This window comes from Staurois parvus, unplaced genomic scaffold, assembly GCF_062004578.1.
Source record: "Staurois parvus isolate SC_StPar_1 unplaced genomic scaffold, SC_StPar_1.0 ptg000214l, whole genome shotgun sequence".
Taxonomy (NCBI): Eukaryota; Metazoa; Chordata; class Amphibia; order Anura; family Ranidae; genus Staurois; species Staurois parvus.
The window spans coordinates 527,773-551,756 of NW_028318010.1; the positions used below are offsets into that span (position 1 = coordinate 527,773).

The 23,984-nt window shown below is 39.6% G+C and overlaps 1 protein-coding gene across 1 annotated transcript; it reads right to left on the reverse strand.

The window, feature by feature from the left end:
• Positions 1-3,264: 3,264 nt before the first annotated feature.
• LOC149460969 (cornifelin homolog) lies at positions 3,265-15,330 on the reverse strand. Its single transcript, XM_089678984.1, has 5 exons — positions 15,179-15,330; positions 14,960-15,078; positions 8,980-9,116; positions 6,789-6,889; positions 3,265-3,385 (listed from the first exon to the last, which is right to left on the reverse strand). The coding sequence occupies exons 2-4, from the start codon at positions 15,069-15,071 to the stop codon at positions 6,797-6,799; spliced, it is 342 nt and encodes a 113-aa protein (XP_089535110.1). The 5' UTR covers positions 15,072-15,078; positions 15,179-15,330; the 3' UTR covers positions 3,265-3,385; positions 6,789-6,796.
• Between the last annotated feature and the right edge of the window lie 8,654 nt (positions 15,331-23,984).

Here is a 23,984-nt window from a genome sequence, read left to right on the forward strand (position 1 = left end):
CTGTGAAGTAATGTGTCCCAATCTGCAGCTGGTTTTCTGATCTGTAGCTCGTACTCAAGGCCATATACTACACAGTTTAGAAAGTCTTTTGAATGTACAGAAAGTGCAAGAGGAAATATATGCATTGTGCTGTAATTGTTGGTATATACACCATGTAAGAGGCTTTTGAAGGTTCTTAGCTTTGCAGATATGAGTCTGGCTAGGACAAAACAGCTGGTGAATTAAAGATTTGTTTTCCTCAAGTTCGTGTCTGGAGTTTTACCTGGTATTCCCAAAGTTGTTACTACAATATGTCATCTTTATTCAGTATTGGTGTGAGAACTATAGGCAAAACTTTTTACTTCATTTTGGATGGAGTAAGGGAGGGTTATAACCCCTGTCAGATTTGTTTTTGCCATCTGTGTCTCATGGAGATTTCCCTTCACTGTCTGTCCCATTGCCAAACAGAAAGCGAGAGGAAATCCCTGCAAATTAAAGGAATTTCTTGGGGACCCCAGGTCAGCAGAACTAGTGCCCTCATTGGAACATTTCCCCTCTATTACTTTTTTTGGAGATGATCCAGAATTTGGTATTTTCTTTTACTTTCACTTTCATTGATAATCGTAAACAGGACAAATAGAGAGAGAGGCAATCTCCTTAACGGGGGGCACAGACAGCAATAAAGACCTGAAATGTATTATAATCCCTCTCCTCTCTATCCAAAACTAAAAAAAAAAGTTTTGCCTTTAGTCATACTTTAGAGTGTTACTAAACCCACAGCAGTAAAATCAGTCTGTATATGCAGTAAAGCATGTTTGTTATATTCCCTGTGGAACCTAAAGGGTTAATCCTCCACATTGTGTAAAATTGCTGTTTGGTTCTGTCTTCTCTGATCCTCCCCTTCTTCTACTCACACCAATCCATCTGCTGAAAATGTAAAATCACTCTGTATTTGCAGTAAAGCATGTTTGTTATATTCCCTGTGGAACCTAAAGGGTTAATCCCCCACATTGTGTAAAATTGCTGTTTGGTTCTGTCTTCTCAGATCCTCCCCTTCTTCTACTCACACCAATCCATCTGCTGATTGTACAGAGCTCTAGGAGTCACTTTGCACATGCTCAGTTTGATGTGTATTGCTACAGAGTTTTTTTTTTCTTTGGAGAGTGCATGTGATCAGCCCAGGGCCAATCAGCACTGTGCAGACAGAGGGTCAGGGGTTGTGTAGCCTTATAGGACAATCAAGGGAGAATGAAAACTCCTCCTGCTAGCTTTAACCAGTGCTCTGCTGGACAGACTAATAGAATTCACAAGACTGCTATATATTGCTGATGAGAAAAGGTATTTAGCAGTTTATATTTACTAAATGAATTGCATTTCTGAACTGGAGAGAGTCCAGAGAAGGGGAACAAAGTTAATAAGGGGCCTGGGAGACGTCAGTTATGAGGAACGGCTATAAACATTAAAATTATTCTCCCTGGAGAAGGGACACTTAAGAGGATACCTCAGTTGTGATTCTAGCATAAGGAAAAAACTATTCTGTCTCAGGGAGTATAAGAAGATATGGGACCACTCAATGAAATTAGAGGAGAAGCAGTTTAGCCTTAAACTGCATAGGGGTTTTTTCACTGTCAAGGTGGTAAGGATGTGGAACTCACTTCAACAATTGGTGGTGTCAGCGGGTGTCAGCGGGAAGTTTTTGATAGTTAAAAAAAAACTCTTTGATGAGCATCATAGTGAACACAATATACAGGGATATAGGATATGATTTATTGACATGAGCACACACACACAGGTTAAACTGGATGGACTGGTGTCTTTATTCATCCATACCAACTATGTAACTATAATTTCCATGTTCTGTGTACTGTGGGAGACCGGATATAGTGAATGCAGGGTCATGAGTTTAGTAACACTTTAATGATTTTGTGTTATGTCCAGCTCTGGGTAATAATTGACTATCAAGGGTACACAGGTCTCTCCCTTGGGAGGAATATATTTAAAAAAAAATTTTCCTGAAGAAGTAAATTATTTTCCAACCTGTCTCTTCCTTTCTGGCTCTCTCTGCTACTTCTCCTTATGTGGCCTTAAGGATCATTTGTATTGTCCCTATCTCCTTACCATCCTCAGTAAAGGGATGTATTAACAACTTCTGGGCAAATTTACCCCCTTCCTGCCCAGGGTAATTTTCAGCTTTCAGCACTGTTTCACTTTGAATGACAATTGCTCGGTCATGCAACACTGTACTCAAATTGAATTTTTATTATTTTGTTCACACAACTAGAGCTTTTTTTGGTGGTATTCAATCACCACTGGGTTTTCTTTTCTTAAGTAAACTAAAAAAGACTGAAATTTTTTTTTTTAAGTTTTTCTTTGTTTCTGTTATGAAATTTTACAAATTGCTCTTCGTGCATTTAGGCCAAAATGTATATTGCTACATTTCTTTGGTGAACATAACCCAAATAAGTGTATAAGTTATAGAGTCCACAAACTATGGTATATATCTGAAAATCAATCCTGCTGTAATGATGGCCTATCTCATTTCTTGAGGCCCAAAAATGTCAGGACAGTACAGATATCCCCTAAATTACCCCTTGTTGGAAAGTAGTGCAAGGTATTTAGTAAGACGCATGATGCGTTTCTTGACTTTGTAAGTCCCGCTCGACCGTCACTTTGCTATTGACCGGGCTGGAACTGGTTAAAGTGTTACTAAACCCAGGACCCTGCATTCCCTATATCTGGTCTCTCACAGTACACAGAACATGGAAATGCAATTATTTTAGTAAATATAAATTGCTAAATACATTTTCTCATCAGCAGTATATAGCAGACTTGTGACTTCTATCAGTGTCCAGGAGAGCACTGGTTAAAGCTTGTAGGAGGAGTTTTCATTCTCCTCTGACTGTCCTATGATGCTATATAACCCCTGACCCTCTGTCTGGACAGTGCTGATTGGCCCTGTGCTGAACACTCTCCCAAAGAAAAAAAAGACTCTAGCAATACACACGAAAACTGAGCATGTGCAGAGTGACTTCTAGAGCTCTGTACTATGAGCAGATGGATTGGGGACAGTAGAAGAAGGGGAGAATCAGAGAAGACAGGATCAAACAGCCGTTTTACACAATGCAGAGGATTAACCCCGTAGGTTCCACAGTGAGTATAACAAGCATGCGTTATTGCATATACAGACTGATTTTACTGTTGTGGGTTTAGTAACACTTTAACTACACCTAATTAAGATAGTGTGAGTTTAGATCTCAATACAAAAATACAAGATACATGAACACATTTAATATTATAAAGTATTTATTATTTGTTAAAAAGTGATAATTCAGTTATATAGTTTTTTACTTAAGGCGTTCTCCAATATTCTGGTGGATTTCTCTTGTGGCTGCATTCTACTAGAAGCCTGAAAGAGCAAAAAAAAAGAGAAAAATAACATAATTGATAGCAAATATTAGGCCTCTTTAACCTCCCTGGCAGTCTAACTAATCAATATTTTTGAATGTCAAAGCGGTTTTTCATGGAAATTAGTTTTTTTATATTGTCGGCCTGTAATAACTCACTTAAATCTGTCCAAACAGAGTCTAGTAAACATCCCGGGTATGATAAAGTTTGAAACACAAAATCATAAATTATAATATAATAAATAATTATAAAAAAAATTAATATAATAATACATTTAATTAAATAATGCAATCAAACCAAAAACACTGAAATTTGAAATAGAGCGCCCAGTTCGCACATCACTGAGCTTAGGTCCCAGAATCGTTTTCAGTGTCTGATGATGAATTTCCCCACAAATCATTATCACTCAATTCTGCAAGTAGTTCTAATTTACTATCGCTGTTCTCTAGCTGGTCTAAAACTGATTTTGACCTAAAGGGACGCTTTTTGGATGCCATGGACGTTTCTCTGTTTCCAGGCAGAAAGAACAGTAAAAGTACAGGCAGGGCACAGGACAAAGCACTAGGGACAAAACGAAGGTGAAATGGTTTGGTACAGTAATGTAATACTAACAGATTACAGTGTATTGTGTGTATGTCAAATTTTTACTTTTTTGAATCTCCTGCCGGCTCCACCCCCCCCCCCGTATGGAACGGAACCCGGAGGATGGATGGCAGCATCGGCCGGCGGACATGGCCAGGGGACACAGCAGGAGGACCTCGCGGGATCGCAGGACAAGGTAAGGCTTGAGGGATTGCTGCAGTGTAATCCCGAGTGTTGCTCGGGGTTACCGCTTCTGGTACTGAAATTAACCCCAAGGTACACTCAGGATTACCGCCAGGAAGGTTAACACAGGCATTCCGTATGTCCGTTTTTCATCTGTCCGTTCACGGATGAAAAATGGACACCCTTGTATTTCTATGAACTAGCAGATGTAAACGGACAAAAATCGGATGTAAATGGACCAAAACGGATGTAAACAGATGGAATGGATGAAAACGGATGTAAACAGATGAAAAATGGATGAAAACGGATGTAAACAGATGGAATGGATGAAAACGGATGTAAACAGATGAAAAACGGATGAAAAAACTGATGTAAACTGATGAAAAAACGGATGTAAACTGATCTGTTTTTGCTTGTAAAAAACGTGACTAAACTGATGAAAAAAATGGAACGCTTATGTGAGAGGGGCCTTAGGATAGTAATGAAAAAAAGGAAAGTTATTTTCTACATACAAAGGAGACCTTTGGCAGACCTCCAAACCTCATCTCAATCAATGTGAAGTATACACTGGTTATCAGCACACTCAAAAGATTTATTGCAGCTGTAAAATGAGATAAAACTGCAATGGCACTCCTTGTCAACCATTAAAGCGGAACTAAACACTCTCAATCAACATTAATTATTTTTTTTCATCCTTATGTTGCTAGCATTAGTAACATAACATCCTCCTCTAGTTAGGCTGCTAGGATAAATTTAGTTTTTGGCTTCACTACAGTTAGCAGAGCTGACATTTATTTTTTTTGTCTGGTCAGGGTTTCCTGGCTGGGTTTGATTTCTCCCACCTACTTCTGGAAGACACTTCCAGAATATAGGGCAGGGAGAGCCAAATGACTAGTACAAATATTTATCATGATCCGGCCAATCCCTGGAAGATGGCATCCAAAAGGTGACTGGACAGGTGAAAAATGTTTGGGAGGCTGTGATTGGCCTTTTACCACATCACGTGATCAACTGTGTCCGGGGGCGTGCAGGAAAACGCGTTCTGGGAGGACGTCATATGATGCCCTCCCAGAACTGGCCAGCCGCAGTGAAGCCATCATTTGGCTATCTGCGGTCAGCAAGTGGTTAAGCTTTGACAAAAAATAATGAAAGCTGATTGGTTTCTATGCACAGCTGCACCCAGGGGCAAACTGACCATTTGGAAACTCGGGCACTGCCCAAGGGCCCGGGGTCAGTAGGGGGCCCCATGAGATGCCCCTGGTACCTTTTTTCATAGGCTTTTTTGAGTTTGGGCAAGGATACAGAGGCCGCATGATCCCCTATTGCCCGGGGGCCCCATGAGTTGTCAGTCCGCCCCTGGCTGCACCCATTTTTACACTCTCCATTATTAGTAAACCAACCCCACTTTGTCTCTTCTGCATTAAAACATTGTTACCTCCTTCTTTTCACTGTACATTGAGCTGCACATGTACAGCTCATTGTACAATTTTGCCATCTGCCGAGATGAAATAATGCCTTCCTCACCCAGCCAATTAACATGGCTGAAAATCAGTAGCCAAAAAGAGATCACTGGAAAAGCGGCTGGTTTGCTACTGTATTGCTGGGGGTGGAGGCGACTATAGTTTCACATTAGGATCCTGTTACCAGTGCCAACACAAGATCCTATGACATCCAAGGCGAGGATGCCAACATGTAACGTGCAATTACTTGACTGAAGAGTTTCAAGTAATGCCAAAGATTGCTAAAATTTAGTTTAAAGCTACAGCCAACACTGTCATAACTCTGAAATCTGGGAAATACAAATAAGATTTAAATACACTTTTCATCTATATACTTCATTAAATCTCAGTATTCTTTTTGTTTTCTTTCAGATCTGTGCAGTAATCCAGCATGAAGAATCTCCTGTACTTTGCTTCTGTGCAGTGGTTTTCTGTAATTCAGACTGGTCACTGCTGCTTTCTCTATGTGCAGGTTGATTGGTCTTGTATCTGCCCCCTGTAGTTTTCTGCCGATAGACTGTATTAGGAGGACCTGCTTGGTACTAAAAGGTAATATCTGGGTTTGCAAAGGTATTTGGCAAGGTAATATCTGGATTTGCAAATGTATTTGGTGCACACAAACTGGGTTTATATTTGTGACCATTAAATAATGTATATACTGTAAATTAAAGCTTTTGTTTCCAGAATTCACCTTTAGGATCTGTATACAACAAATCCAGCCTGCAGATATAGGGTGTTTTAAACATTAAGTGCACTTATTCTTCTTATGTCCACCCTTATGGCTCATTTGCCCTTGGGTTGTCCTCTGAAGAGCGGATCTGTGATGGATTTCTCTTGAGAGAGTCTGAAAGATGGTGAGGAGGCATTATGGCCCCATACAGTTGCTCGAACGTGGGGATACATTTTCCAAATGTTCTTATAGTATACATGTTCCTACACCTTCCTCAGCAATATACATACTTCTATATTATAGGACCACAAGAGTAAAAGCCAGTGAACCTACCAGTAGATTTTTGGATTGTAGGGGAAATCTCACACAAGTAGGTTAAAACATTGATATGTCACACAAGTAAATAAGATTATTTTTCTATATTCACAGATACTGTATTATTCGAGGAATTGAGGTTTTATAAGACTTACCATGTAGCTTAATGATGATAACGTTTAATTTCCCGAGCCATTCTACACACCTCACACCATCCACAGAAACACATCAAAAGCCCATCATTGCATATAGTACCCTAAACAAGGCAAAAATTCAGTAGTATTTATCCAGCTATAGCACATAAATGAAATAAAATGCTTAATAAATTATATAAAATTTGTGCATATTTATAGATTAACTCCAGGAAGACCTGTTTATAACTAAACTACTTATATCCCAACTCAAGGCAAAAAATAAATGTAAAAAAGTGCAATGTGCATCAGTTATCTTATTCCTCAGTCTTGATTTCAAACACCTCTTCCTAAGCCATCCTGCAGGGCTTTGGCTCAAAGTCTCAGTTTCCTGTATGAGCCTGCCCTGGGGACCAGACAATTTTCTCTGCTCCTTATCTTCTTGGGCAATGGTTCCTTCACCACCCCCATGAGTGCTCCTGTTTGGAGCCTATGATAGAGGTCCCGGCCACGGAACGTGTTGCCTCCACCAAGAGGTGGTGTGTACATCAAGCACACAGTGATAAGGACACCAAAAGAAGGAAATCGGGAAGTAAACAAAAGAGAGAAGGATCATCATGTGAACATGGCTTCAGGTGCGTAAAATGGGCATTTGGATTGTTTTTTTCATACCAGCAGCTAGTTAAAGGGGTGTGGGACGGAGGGGTAAGAGGGGGACTGGAGTTGGGCTTTAACAAAATCCCACGCCAGTGCTGGAGAATTAACAATTCTCTCTTTACGAAACAAATGACTCTCTTTATTGTGATTGGTGGAGGGATATATAAATGTTCGGCAGTTGTGCCTAGCCTGACTAAGGGTAAGTAAATGTAGCATCCTCATAGATGAGTGCTAGGATGTAGATAGTTGAGTATAGCATATTATGGTCTTCTGCTTAACAGCAGATTGTTAGGCAAATTTAGCATCTCTCTGTCTCTCTCTGTCTCTGCCTTTCAGAAGAGCTACAACTGTTTAGCTAGTTTATCCTGGGTCACTCACAGTGCTGCTGCATATGGGTGAAGGTTCATCTGTATCCAGATAACCAAGGAAGGTTCTGGGTGGATAGTATGAACCATGTTGATGAGCAGTATGAATATGGATGCAGCTCCAGCCAATTACAAGGGGTGGTGTCCCTGAGCATACTGGGTGCTGGTATTTATATTCAGTGACCACATGGGATCTGGGTAATTCTTCCACTTCTCCTGAGACGGGAGTTACAGCCAGGGAGGCAGCTGCCTCCCCTGGCACATGCTGCCAGGAGGCCTCGGGTGGGAGATTCAAGGGCCAAAATGCTGAAACCCATGGTGCTTCTGAGAGATGACTGAGGGGGGTGTCTACAGATCCTGTCTGGTATGATGGAGGAAGGTAACCTCCTGCAAGGACTTTATGACTACACCTAATTGGTGCTGTACTAAGCATGTTAACCTGTTAACAGTTAAAAGTGGTTCTGGTTGGGTAAAGGTTAACCACTTCAGCACAGGAAGGCTTTACTCCCTTCATGACCAAGCCATTTTTTGCTATTTAGCACTGCGCTACTTTAACTGGCAATTCTGCGGTCATGCAACGCTGTACCCAAATGAGAGTTATATCCTTTTTTTCCACACAAATAGAGCTTTCTTTTGTTGGCTTTTGATCAGTACTGTTTATTTTTGTTTTTTATTATATAAGGCTAAAGAGACCAATAATTAAAAAAAATAATAATAATAATTTTCTGCTATAAAACATATCTTATTAAAAAATCTAATTTCTTCATAAATTTAGGTCAAAATGTACTCTTCTACATGTCTTTGGTAAAAAAAATCCCAGTAAGTGTATATTGATTGGTTTGTGGTTTTAAGGGGTTAACATCTAGAGGCGATGGGGGAGCAACTGTAAATCGCACTGGTATGACCGGGCACTAATAACAATACTTTTGTGAGACACCAGATTCTGAGCGAACCGGTTTTAGTAAATAAACCCCATAGACTTCTAAGTTTGGGAGATCCATGCTTTGTTCAGAACTGCCAAATCCAAGGCATTTGGCGTTTTTAGGGTCTCCTTATATTTGGAGATACATATCCAATGCCTTAGGAATTATGATTCTATAATAGGCAATTGTAATATGCAAAGTGCAGTAACACCAAATTTCATCATGGTGCTTTGTGTTGCTTGTATGAATGTAATTAGCCCAAATACTTACTCGAATGCCATAAGTCAAGCGCATGTGTGTTCGCATTGCGGTCATTCCTCCTGGGACAAAGGGCAAACAGCAGCTTTCACCATATTTATCAGCCACATAGCATGCTAAGCATGTTGGGAAACAGAGTCCAAAGAGACCTGCAAACATAGAAACATATGATAATTATGTTAGTGTTCTGTTTTGTATGAAAGAAGTTGTCTCTGTGTCCTGTATCAGCAGAAACCATTGTTGTGCTGGATGACTAAATCCACTAATGCTGAAATAACAGTGCCTGCAGTAGGGGCATTCTATCATGAAAGATGACTTTTAATGCCAGTGACAACTGCACTGGTGTTGCAAATGTAGTAGCTTAACCTCCCTAGCGGTATGATTATTTCAGATTTTTGGTGCTGAAAGCGGTACCATTATTTTGCATGGAAATATGTAGTTTTTTTATTGTAGGCTGTAATATTTAGGAATAACTCACTGAAATCTGTCCGAACAAGAGTCTATTAAACATCCTGTGTATGATAAAATTTGAAACACAAAATCATAAATTATAATTTAATAAATAATCATAAAAAATAATAATATAATAATATGACATTTAATTCAATAATATAATCAAACCAAAAACACTGAAATTTGAAATATAGCGCCAAGTTCGCACATCACTGAGCAAAGTCGCAAAATTGTTTTCAGTGTCTGATGACGAATTTCTCCACGAATCATTATCACTCAATTCTGCAAGTAGTTCTAATTTACTATCGCTGTTCTCTAGCTGATCTAAAACCGCTTTTGACCTAAAGGGATGCTTTTTGGATGCCATGGACTTCTCTAAGTTTCCAGGCAGAAAGAACATTCAAAATGCAGACGGGACAGGACAGAGCACTATGGACAAAATGTATGTGAAATGGGTTGAAACAGCAATGTTTTACTATGTAAAATCGTTTTGAAAAAAATGACATTTTTTTTTAATTTTCAAATTTCCCGCCGCCGCCGCCGCTCGTATGTCCCGACGTCACAGGGACCGGAACACAGGAGCCGGATGCCGGCATCAGCTGGAGGAGATGGCCGGGGACGCTGCAGGGGACACATCGCAGGAGCGAAGGACAAGGTAAGTGCTGCAGGGACTCCCTATGCAGCGCCGCATGGTAAGCCTGAGTGTAGCTCGGGGTTACCGCTTTTGGTACAGACATTTTACCCCGAGCTACACTCGGGAATACCGTTAGGGAGGTTAACCTCTCCCCACAGCACCTGCCTGATGACCAAAAACAAAAACCTGTTTTTGAAACCTTTCAAGCTAAAAAAAAAATTATTAAATACTAATTACATGAACACTAAACAACCAAGTCAAAATCTTGGAAATAGATACCAATGAAATCAGCTGATTCGGACAATTCCAGCGCCCTCGTTTAAAGAGACATTGGTTCTAAAAAAGTTCTAAAAAAAGCTCTATGAAAAAGAAGACTCTTAAAGTATTACTAAACCCAGGACCCTACATTCACTATATCTGGTCTCCCACAGTACACATGACATGGAAATGCAATTATTTTAGTAAATATAAACTGCTAAATACCTTTTCTCATCAGAAGTTAGAGCAGTCTTGTGACTTCTATCAGTGTCCAGCAGAGCACTGGTTACAGCTTGTAGGAGGAGTTTTCATTCTCCCCTGATAGTCTTGTGAGGCTGCATAACCCCTGACCCTCTGTCTAGACCATGCTGATTGGCCCTGTCCTGATCACATGCACTCTCCCAAAGAAAAAAAAAATCTAGCAATACACACCAAACTGAGCATGTGGAGCTTGCCCCCAAGGCTCTGGATGGATTGAGGACTGTGGAAGAAGGGGAGGATCAGAGAAGACAGGATCCATCGATTGACTTGGGTACAACTAGCCTGTCAGATGTTTTACATGCAATTAGTGCCTGTTGCTATAGCCATAATAACAGTATTCATTGTCTTTTGCCAGCCAGGAAGTCTCACTATTGGAGGGATTCCCCCATCAACATTGACTGTGTTGATAGGGGAATCAAGCGATTTTCGAATCATCTATGGCTTGCTTTAATGTCCTTGTAACTTCATACGCAATAAACTGATATCTAAGTCAATGTTACCTGTATTTTCAATTGTAAATTACCAAACACACAAAAAAAGAAAAGAAATGCAGTTACCACAGCTGGTAAGCAATATAGTTAATATTGGTTGTTAACCTCTTGCCCGCCGCCCTGTAGCAGAAATACTGCTACAGGGCAGCAGGGCTGCGCAAAATCACACACACACACACACACACACACATATATACATATATGTGATTTTGCATTTCTGAGTAGGGGGGCATACCCGTGCCGCCATTGGCGGCTTCAGCTGTCGATCACCGGGTCCCGGCCGGTGATTCCCAGCCGGCACCTGGCGATCGCCGAGTATCACTAACGGGGGAAAGGTCTGTATGTAAACAATACAGAACTCTCCTCTGTCAGCTCCAGCACACTGCTTTGTATTGCTCCGTGGCAGAGCAATACAAAGCAATATGCTTACACTATAAAACACACTCAGAGCACATAGTAAACAGTTAACACTTTGATTGCCCCAGATGTTAACCCCTTCCTGCCCAGTGTCATTAGTACAGTGTCAGTGCTTTTTATTAGCACTGATCACTGTATTAGTATCACTGGGGATGTCAGTGACAGTTAGTCAGTTCCCCCCCAGTGTCAGAATGTCCGCTGCAGTCCAACTATAAATTGCTGATTGCCGCCATTACTAGTAAAAAAAAAATTCCAGTATATATACCGTCATTTGTAAATGCTATAACTTTTTTTTAGAAAAGACATGTAGCAGAATACATTTTGGCCTAAATTTATGACAAAATTAAATTTTTTACATTTTTGTTACTAGACATGTTTAATAGCAAAAGGTCAAAATATTGTTTTTTTATCTCAAAATTGTTGGCCTTTTGTTTGTTTATAGCACAAAAAATAAAAACTGCAGAGGTGATCAAATACCACCGAAAGAAAGTTCCATTTGTAGGAAAAAAAAGGACATAAATTTCATTTGGGTGCAGTGTTGCATGTTCACGCAAATATCAGTTAAAGTAACGCAGTGCCATATCGCAAAAAATAGCCTAGTCAGGAAGGAGTGTAAATCCTCTGGAGGGCAAGTGGTTAATTTTGGATACATGATCCCTTTCTTCACTTTCTTCAGGGCTGCGGCCTCTGGGAGTAAGCAGACACCCTCTACTATGTGCAATCATTCCTGCCACCAAGCACTACAGGATGCAACAATGATGTAGGTGTCAGTGGAAAGAACCACAGTGCACAGCATGAGATCAGGCATCTGACATACTCAAGAGAGTGAAGTGAAGGTTTATTGCCCACTGTAGATGTATAAGGCCCCCTGTACACAAAGCTGTCTAGGTGCAGTGCATCCCTCCTGGTGTTCTGGTACGCCTGGGAAGGACAGGTGAAGCATTCAACCGCTCCGTCTGCAGCCTGTCAAAGTCTGTGGCAGTCTGCGGCTGAACACTGTACTGACTGGTAGTGGGCCCTGTGCTTTCTCCCACAAAGATCTGCAATGTAGGTCTTCTGCATTTGTTCAGATCTTTTTGCCTGAACATATAGGGTCCTAAACACTAATACCACTAGTACAGTGCTCCCCCCCCAGGCATAGATTTTGACAGGCTGCAGGGTCTGGAGGCTGTACCTGTCCCTCCCAGGAGCTCTAAAATACCAGGAAGGATGCACTGCTCTACTTTGACAGCTCAGTGTGCAGGAACCATAAAGAATAAGTTCACCTTTGTAAAAAAAATAATAAATGCACATATATTTGTAGGTAAAAAAATGTGCATTTATTATTTTTTTTACTTGGAGCCTGTAAAGCTTAATAAATATAATAGAAATAAAAATCACAGTGAATAATCTTAAAAAGTGCCAAGTGTTTAAATAACAATCAATATACATATAGTATAATCATGTGCAAAAAAACATGCTATCACTCTTCTGTGAAAATATATATAAGTGCTTCTTCATTCAAATAGTGCTCAGACCAAAGTGTCACTCCAGTGAATCAATCCTAAATATCCAGAGTGCCTCCTCACCTCCAACATTCGACCCCTAGAGGTCACAAATCATTTATTTAAATGATGTTCCAAAAACGACACCAGGATATAACTTGCCGCACAATTCAAAATCTCAATATATACGATGCCTCAGCCATATGTCCATGGACCATGGAAGATTTAAGCACAAAGAGAGATCTCCATAGCGCAATATGTAGTTTTATTATAAAGAAAAACAGATGGAAAACTCACATGCTCTTAGAAGTATACAAGCGGTTCCCCCATATCCTATGGGTATGATAGGAAATCGTGTTTGCCAAAAACCGGAAGTGCGTCACCGAGCTCCACCCGGAAATGACGTCAATGAGCTCCACGCGTTACACCACTGTCACGTGGCTTCTTCAGGATCAATTTAAATAAATGATTTGTGACCTCTAGGGGTCGAATGTTGGAGGTGAGGAGGCACTCTGGATATTTAGGATTGATTCACTGGAGTGACACTTTGGTCTGAGCACTATTTGAATGAAGAAGCACGTATATATATTTTTTCACAGAAGAGTGATAGCATGTTTTTTTGCACATGATTATACTATATGTATATTGATTGTTATTTAAACACTTGGCACTTTTTAAGATTATTCACTGTGATTTTTATTTCTATTATATTTATTAAGACACTATTTATGTACTTAAGCACTTGGTCACTTTCTATTTTGTTGTATGTGCACATGTATAACCAGTTTTAGCCACTTGGGGGCAGACTGATCTTATATGAATTTTTATATAATTTTAACACATATATTATTTAAGCACTACATTTACATTTACATATGTGTATAATATTTTGATTTTTGTATATAGCACTATTATAGCAGAGCGCTTCATCCAATATTTGATATTGATCTTTGCTCTCTGTCGGTCTTGAGCAGCGCCAGAAGCACATTCATTTCTTCTCCGCTCTAGTTGTCACAATTTTTAAAAAAACATGGCTGTGCAGGCGGAGCACAGTATTCTGTGAATGAGAATACTACGAGTTCCGACAGTCTTAGAGGCTAGCGGCCTGTAGCTCCTAATGAACTACCACGGCGCTGTGGAGTGCCATGGTAGTTCATTGAGTCTTCCTAAGTCTTCTGTACAGGATGTACAGGCACACAGATACACTGAAAGGTCTGCAGGAGACCTGAATAACACCAGCCATCTGCTGCTTGCTGGTAAAATGCTTTAGAGGCTCCAGAAACAAAGAATAATAAATGCACATTTTTGTGCCTGAAAAAAAATGTGCATTTATTATTTTTTGTAAAAAGGTAAACTTATCCTTTAAATCATCCAGAAAATAATATGTAAATTATTGTCACTAATCAGAAATATTAAATTAATCTAATTGCAAAAAAGAGCAAAGAGATAATTTCTGATTGGTTGCATAACTTAACTGACATGTGCACTTACACATTATGTGGTGACAAATTTGAAATTGTTTTAATTCTGTTATACATTTTGCAATCAAACAATAACACAAAAATTTAGGTTTGAGATTCTTTAGCTCACACAAACATCCTACATAAATGTTTCAGCTATTCTCTATATATTTGATTGTGGTAAGACAATAAAGGAAAAGGTATATTTATATTTAGACTATTCATATTCATACTATCAGACTATCGCCTACTCTGCTCACTTTTAGGCAATCACTGAAAACCTTTCTCTTCAGGGAAGCCTATCCTGCCTTCAGCTATTACTGGAATCTTCTACTCTTCCAACCACTCCATCCCCCACAGTTACTAACTTTTGTACCACAAACCCCTCCCTTCTAGATTGTAAGCTCCAAGGAGCAGGGCCCTCAAATCCCTCCTGTATTGAACTGTATTGTTACTGTATTGTCTCCCACTATAATGTAAAGCGCTGAGCAAACTGTTGGCACTATATAAATCCTGTATAATAATAATACTTACAGATGCCGCAGTCCTCACAGCAGTCACAGAGCTGGCTGCTCCACTCACCAGTTGAAGACATAGCTGCATAGGTTCCATATCCAGGCTGCTGGGTGATCACTGGCACTGCCATGGTATCTCTAGCATACAAGCACACACATTTTGAGTTCCATATTGCTCCCACATGAACATTTACAAATTTAGAAACACATTTACAAGTATAATAGAGCAGAGACGCACCTACTATTCCCCTAGGACTGGAGATCCGGAATCTGTTTTTCAGACCAACACTACATAAAGCCTAGAAAAGGGAAGTTGAGGAGATTACAAAATGTGAAAACAGTATTTCATGTAGATTACAAAGCTTTACAACATGTGGTAACCCTCTCATTTCCTCCTGCAAACTATAGTTAAAACAGTACATGTGCCTTTGTATCTATTAAAGTATAACTTTTTCTTCTAGTTTTGGATGGAGTGTGGAACAGACAAAGCCTCTGTCAGATTTTGTTTTTTTTGCCGTCTGTCTACACAATAGGGATATTTCCTCCCCTTGGACAGGAAGTTATACCTCCCAATTTAGGATATCGTAGGGAGTTAAGGATCTGTGGTGTATGTAGTGCCGCAGCAAACAGTAGACATGGTTAAATTACACTGAATATTGGACACAACTTAATAGAGTTTTTGTTGACTCAAGGTATACAGCACACACGCGTCGTATTTTGTGTACTCACAAAATACTCCTTAAAGAGGTTCTTCAGTCCCCCCCAAAAAAATTAAAAGTCAGCAGCTACAAATACTGTAGCTGCTCACTTATAATAAAAGGACACTTACCTGTCAAGAGATCCAGCGCTGTCCTCACCGAGGCTGGTTCTTCACCAGTCTTTGGGTTCCCAGCATTGGCATTCTTACTGTTGGAAGCTGGCTGTGACTTCACAGCTGGCTCCTCACTGCACATGTGAGAACCACGCTGCACCCTGTGGATGGTCACGCAGCCTCCTGGGACTTGTGAGATGTCCCAAGAGGCTGCAGGCAGGAGGGAGGGTGAACGTCTGCTCAGACCGTCTTGGTGATCCAGGTGGGAGTGTGTACCTGTCAAAACCAGGTATCCACTATCCCCCCAAATAAAACTATCTGAAAGTTGAAGAGAAAGGGGGGGGGGGGGGAAGTAGAAAAGTTGAATTTTCTTGTTAATTGTTACTCTTTAATTAAACATGCCTTTTTCTGTACAGAATATAGACAGACAGCTAACAAGCTGTCTGATCCTATCTTAAAAGAGGAACATCATTAAAATAGTGGGGGACTAAACAGCAACCAGCAACTGTTGAGACAATAAACATGTTCAAGAGTATGTTGTTTACAGCACATATTACAGAGTGCAGCAGTCAGGACTATGTAACATTAATTACAGTAAAAACAGTGGTAAGTAGTGTCTAATGTACAACACAGCTTACAGAATGCATAGATCAGGAGTAAAACACACTGCACAAGATAAAGTGTAAAGATCAGGAATACGTAACATTATTATTATTATAACTATTATTATTATTCTACAGGATTTTAATAGACCCAACAGTTTACGCAGTCCTTTGCAACATCAGGGCAGACAGTACAATTACAATACAATTGAATACAGTAAGAATCAGAGGGCCCTGCTCATTAGAGCTTACAATCTAAGAGGGAGGGTCAAGAGATACAAAAGGTCATTGCGCTGTTACAATTGTGTAAAAATATAATGCAATACATAGTTATGGTTAATATTAATAAACTACCATCTTGTGGACATTTTGGTTATTGTTTATTGATTTTTGGTTCTGTGTTCCATCCTGATTCCTCTCTCCTGTGATGCATTTCCTTTTCTTTTTCACTCTTTCTTTATTGGGATGAATATGGCTGCTAGTCTCTAGGCCACATGTAATCTGCTTGCATCCAGGAACACATTACCATGTTTTGACCTGCAAATACCGTCTTTTCAATCATCTGCTACATCTTGTTGTCTGCTGTACCTGCTGCATTCAATAAAGACCTCCTTCTAAGAAAAGGTGTTTCATGAGTTCAGCTATCGGATAAAGACTGTCTGTGGTGATTGTATCTGCTTACACAGGCCAGGCATAGAGGTCTAAGCAAGGGATAAATCACTAATACAACAGTTGGAGTCAGAATAGACATAACAGTGGGGGATGAGCTGATGGAGAAAGTGGAAATACAGTTGTAGGTGGGAGCAGGGTAGGCCTCTCAGATGGGAAGGGTTTTCAGGGATCGTCTAAAAGTGGACAGAGTAAGAGAGAGTAGGACAGATTGGGGTAGGGAGAGGATGGGAGAGGCTCGGGAGAAGTCCTGGAGGCATGATTGGGAGTAAATGACTAGGGAGCAGGAGGTCTGGGGAGGAGAACGATAAGGTTGGTATTTTGAGACTAGGTTAGTGGTGTAACTGCAGGAAAAGTTGTGGATGGCTTTGTAAGTTGTTGTATTTTGAATTTAATTCATTGGATGAGCGGAAGCCAATGGATGGATAGACAGAGTGGGGTAGCAGACAATGAGTGGCTGGTAAAGTGGATGAGTTTGGCAGCAGCATTCATGATAGACTGAAGAGAGGATAGCCTATGTAAAGGCCTATGTAAAGGTAAGCCAATGAGAAGGGAGTTGCAGTAGCTGAGGTGAGAGATGACCAGGGAGTGGGATAGGAGCTTGGTGGTGTCATTGGTTAGGTAGGGCATATATTAAAGATGTTGCAGAGGTTGAGGCAGCAGGCTTTGGACAGTGATTGGATGTGGGGCTGAGAGGATAGTTCAGAACCCAGGTTTACACCTAGTACCTTGGCATGCGGGGACATGTTGATAGTTGAGCTGTTGATCTTGATACAGAAGTCAAGGGAAGGGGCATGTGGGAGAGGAAATATTATGAGCTTGATTTTGGGTAAATTGAGTTTGAGAGAGTGGTGTGACATCCAGACTGATATGTCTGTTAGTCAATTAGTGATGTTTGTGAAGACGGATGGAGTGAGCTGAGGAGTAGAGAGATAGATTTTGGTGTCATCAGCGTAGAAATGGTATTGGAACCCATGAGAGGCTATTAGCTGTCCAAGGGAGGCAGTGCAGATTGAGATAGGAGAGGTCCAAGAACAGAACCTTGGGGGACCCCGACAGAGAAAGGAAGAGGAGAAAGTGGAATTGTACGTGACATAGGTGTAGTGGGAAAGGTAAGATGAGAACCAGCGAAGAGTACAGCCACAGAGAACAAGGGAGTAGGGTTTTTTTTTGAGGAGGCAGTGGTCTACTGTGTCAAAGGCAGCAGAGATGCCCAGGAGTAGGAGTACAAAATAATGTCCATTGGTTCTAGCCATTAGTAGATCGTTTGTGAGTTTTAGGAGAGTAGTTTCTGTGGAGTGTTGAGGGCAAAATCCAAACTGAAGGGGATCAAGAAGGTTATTCTCAGTAAGATGGTCTCTCATTTGGTTGTAAACTAGACATCAAGAAGTTTGAAGGAAAAGAGAAGAAAGGAGATGGGGAGTATTAAGAATGGTGGGTCTAAGGAAGGCTTTTTAAGTATAGGGGTGATTAGTGCATGCTTTAGAGAGTTGGGGAAGATGCCATAAGGGAGGGAGGGATTGAAGATGTGAGTTAGTATAGGAGAGAACCAGACAGTGACCGTAACATTTGCAAGGGAACAGGGTCCAGGGGGCAGGTGGATAGGTGGGTGTTAGAAAAAAGTTTAGCAACCTTGTCTATCGTAGAGGGGTTGAATGAGGAAAGTGTTGAGTGCACCTGTGGACATAGGGTGTTAAGTGGGGGAGATATATGTAAAGAGGAGATCTCATCGCAAATTGTATCAATCTTATTTTTGAAGTGATTGGCGATCTCTTGGGCAGTGAGTGAGTTAGTGGGTGAGGGCAGTGAAGGACGAAGTAGAGAGTTCTGCAAGTAAATTAGCTTAAGATACATCCCAGACTGGGTGCACACAAAATACATCATAAAGGAAAGGGCCAATAGGGGATATATATTCAGTTCAGAAGCTAAACTGTTACCCAGTGTTAGCATACGTTGACCTCTATTGTGGTTTGTAGCAATGTACATCGATATTGAAAAATAAGGAAGGTTTATAAGGAACTGGCAGTTGTTAGAGTCATACAGTTGTTCATGAGTTTATAAAAGGAGGAAGTACCAAAAATCCACAAACCTCATGTTTTTCCATACCCACTTGCAGTCAAGCCAATATTATCCACGTTTTAATGATGTTACATATTGCCCCAAAATTCATTGCAGGCTGTATCTAATATAAGGACTGATTGTTCTTTTATTCTAACCATTTTTATGCAATTATGGGAAAAAATGCCCTTCAAAAATATATAAAATAAATATAAATAATATTATATCACAATTCAAACACCTTCAAGCAGCTTCATCCTCCTTTTTCCATTAGGAATTCATATGTGTACACTGAATGATCCTTTTGGGCACTGCAGGTTTAGTCAACTGTATATTTTATCTAACAGTCAAAAAGAATATGCAAGTTGGTTATTTGTGTTCCAGAGTATTGATCCTATACCCAGTAACTCTAGATTTAGTCCGAGGGTGATGAGTTGTAGTATGTATCATGAAAAGAAGGAAGTATCAATATACACTGTGTGCACAATTATTAGGCAATTACCAAATCATAATTTTTACGCATATTGTCCAACTCCAAGCTGTATAAACGTGAATGCTTTTTGGATTTAGGCATATCAGGTGATGTGTAATGAGGGAGGGCGTGGCCTAAGGAGATCAACACCCTATATCAAGGTGTGCATAATTATTTTCTTAAGGCAAAATGGGCCACAAAAGAGATTTAACTGATTCTGAAAAAATTGTAAAAAGTGTTTCAGAGGGATGCAGCACTCTTGAAATTGCTAAGATATTGAGGTGTGATCACAGAACCATCAAACGTTTTGTTGCAAATAGTCAACAGGGATCGCAAGAAAAATGTTAAGAATAAAAGATGCGAATTAACTTCCAAAGATTTGAGAAGAATTGCAAACAGCGCCTACAAATAAGGGTGATATACTTGTATAAGGAAAATTTGAATTTTAACCACTTCAAGTCTGGACACTTTTACCCCCTTCCTGTCCAGGCCAATTTTCAGCTTTCAGCTCTATCACACTTTGAACGACAATTGCGCGGTCATGCAACACTGTACCCATATTAATTTTTTAGCATTTTTTTTGAGACAGAAAAAACTTTATTTTGGTGGTATTTATTCACTTGTATTTTTTTTTTTTTTGCTATATAAATGAAAAAGTACAAAGATTTTGAAAAAAAGTGTTTTTCTTATAAAATTTTGCAAATAAATAATCTTTCTTCATACATCTTGGCCAAAATTTATTCAGTTATCTTTTTAGTAAAACAAAAATAACCCAATTTAGTTTATAACCAAAAATTATAATTTTTCAATATTTTTTTTTACATTTTTATTTATGTTTTGTTTTTGTTTTTTACATACTGTCACCCTAGCAGTACAGTGTCACCTTAGTGACACTGTACTACTTGTTAGGGGGGTGAAGATTTTTTTTTTTTTTTTTTTTTACACTGATTGCTTTTACACCCATAAAGGCTATAAATGCAATCATTTCTCCTTCTCTCTGACTGCAATCTTGCAGCTATTGAGAAATACCAGCTTGTCACATGGTAAAAGGCTGTTGTGAATAGCCTTGTACCATGTGACCTCTGTGATCATTCACAGATTTCACATGTAGTAAGCAATGATGTCAGAAGTGACATCTTGCTTACACCTGTTCATGTGATCACTGATTGGCCAATCAGTGATCACATGATCAGGACCTCACACAGAGGTCCCGTACAATGATTGGTGTTCCACTGTGTCCGGAGGACACAGCGGGCACTGGATCGCAGTGCTGCGCACACAAGCAGATAGCGGGGAGCCTGTTTATAAACGGCCACCCGCTCATGCACTGCTCCCATCTGGCCATTTATATACATGGGCCATACGGTACGTGGTTAATAATTTATTAAACATAGGAAGTCAATAGATTTAATTGTGTACTGTGGAAACAATGCACTATTGGTATCAAAAGATGGTATTACCCTCTTTAGCAGAAATTGCTTCATTCTGTATACCTGACCACCAGTCTCTGACAATGACTGTTGAAAATGTTGACCACTACTATGCAAAATTGTTTGTAAGTTTTTCTTGCATGAACTCTATTTCCAAATACTCCTACAAAATTCAAATCAGTGTTCGCTAGGACAGTCCATAGCCCTCTATTTCTTCATTTTGAGACATCCATTGGTGCATTTTCTAGTGTGCTTCGGATCATTATTGTTGTTTTGAAAGACTAATTTCCCATTCAAATTCAACTTTTGGACAGATGGCCTCACCTTACGCATACTTTGATATGATGCAGAATATATAGTTGACTCGGTGACTGCAAGCTTCTCAGATCAAAGCAAAGTAGCCCAAAACCATAACATTTCCACCACCCTACTTCACAGTTGTTATGCGGTTTGTCTCCTAAATACTGTCTTCGGTCTACAGCAAATATTTCTACTGTTGCTGTGACCAAACAACTCTATCGTTGAATGATCACTGTTCTGACATTTTTACAGAAAGCTTGGTGTTTGCCTAAATGTTCAATGAAAAATTGTAATCTTATTCAAATGCTCACCAAAGGCTTTTTCTTAGCACATCTCTCATGCATGTTGAATTGGTGCAAACTCTATGTGACTGTGGATGCATTTTTACTGCAGCTGTTGCAAGAGTTATGTGAACATCCCCTGACAAGCGACTTTCCACTTTCCAGCACTATCACATAGTGGTTTGTTAACCCAAGTTAATGCAGTATTAAACCCCAAACCAAAAAAAGGTAATATGTTGCAGCTTACCAATTATCAGATGTAGTGGCAGTAATAATTTCCATTTTCTAGGCTTTTCCCCTGGTGATCTGGCCAGTAACACACCTCCTGTATTGCACAGACACTACTCTGGATGAAGGAGCAAAGGGGAGAGCTGGATGGCAGCATTGCCCAAATTTAATCTAATACTTTATAATCAGTTGCAGCAAACATTTTTTCCATCTGGGATAAGGGTTTTACATAAATAAAAGCTGTTTTTTTTAGACATTCCTGTCAGGGTTAAATGGTCTGTCACATCTCTGTAACCGCAAGAGAGCTTTTTTTTGTTGAAAAACAGCAGACTTACTAGTTGATTAACCAAGTGAAAATTGAAGAAAGAGAGCCTAAAAAGAAAACTAATACATCCATCACATCTAAGAATTGGTAAGCTGCAATACAATAAATGTTTACTTTTGGGTTTAATACTGCTTTAGATAAAAAAAAAAAAATACAATAGAAACAAAATTGCCAGTTAAGACAGTTCATACTCATGTATTTTAACTTTAAATGTAGCTATTTGCCTTCACAATTTTATAATTCTATATTTATCATGCAATATAAGGTATAACATATCAGCTTGTGATTTTCAGGTTATCTACAGGAATTCCAAAAGGCAAGGTTACAAAATAACATAGCATCATAGTAGTTTATGTAGGCATACTTTTGTCATTTAAAATGAGTGGGCTGTTTAACAACCTTGTTTTCCTTTCTAACCCTTCAGCTTTAAAGTAGGACCATAGTAAACCTATTTTTTTTTACATTTTGTATAGCGTAAAGGAGGGTTTTTTGCCAACTGCATCTCATTGGGGAGATTTAACTTAATTTCCTGTCCCACAGCCAAAACAGGAAGGGAAAGGTAATCCCTGCAAATTAAGGGAATCCACTGGGGCCCCCCAGGTCACTAAAACTAGTGTCCCCTTTGGAAGATTTTCCCTCTATTACTGTTCTTGGAACAACCCAAAATTTGCAAATTTTTTTTACTTTCAAATACAGTAATAATTGTAAACAGGACAAAAAGACAGGGTAATCTCCTTCTAAGGGCACAGACAGCAATAAAAACCTGACAGAGTTCTACTTCATCTCCACTCTATCCAAAACTAAAAAAGCTTTGCTTTTAATTATACTTTAAGCTTTCAAAATATAATATTGCATACTCACAGACCTCTACACAAAATATTAAAGTGTATCTAAAGACAAAACTTATTTTTCTTTTGGATAGAATAAGCAAGAATCAAACCACCTGTCAGATTTCTTTTTTATGGCCATCCCAATCATTGGGGAGATTTTGCTTATTTGCACCTCTAACCCTCTAATCTTGTTCCGATGAAAACTAAAAATTTAGGATTTTCCCATACTTTCGTTCCTGAGCATAGTGACCACAGATCTTGACCTTAAAGTGGTTCTAAACATTAAAAAGTGTAATATATTTCAGCCTTCTAGTCCGTAGGTGTGGTGGCTGCAGTAGTTTTAATTTTTCAGGCTAAGAAAATACCTTTTGAGCCTTCCAGAAATGCAATGTCCTTGTAACTTCCAGTGAGCCTAAAATAAAGCACACACATCTGTATTGTTTAAATGTCTAATCTGATCAATCCTTCATGTAATAAAGACAAAGGCAGACATGCTTGAATTTCAGCCTGTGTTGACAACCATGGCCCCCTCCATAGATACAAGAGAGAAATTAGTGTAGACACGTAAAGATAAGAAATGAATTATTTGCAAGATCATCAGGTGAAAATGAAGGGGAAAAAGCCTGAATTGATGAAAATTAAAGTAGTCACCACAGCTAAAGACTGGTAAGCTGCAATATATTACATTTTGTTTTTGGGTTAAGATAAGCTTTAGCTGTCACCACAACAACTCAATTTACCAGAAAAATCATGAAAGAAGTTATGAACAGCACATGCTGACCCTGAAGCGGAGTTCCAGTTAGAAAAAAAAAAGTCAGGAGCTACAAAAACTGTAGCTGCTGACTTTTAATATACAGAGACTTAACTGTCCCTGGGTCCAGCGATGTCCTCACCATGGCTGGTTTTACCAGCTGTCTTCTCTCCCTGGCATCTTTAGTGTGGGTCCCCAGTTGTGACAGCTTGCGGCTTCACAGCCAGGTGCCCATGGTGCATGCGCGAGCAGCGCTGTTCTTTGTGAATGGCCCCGTAGTCATCTGG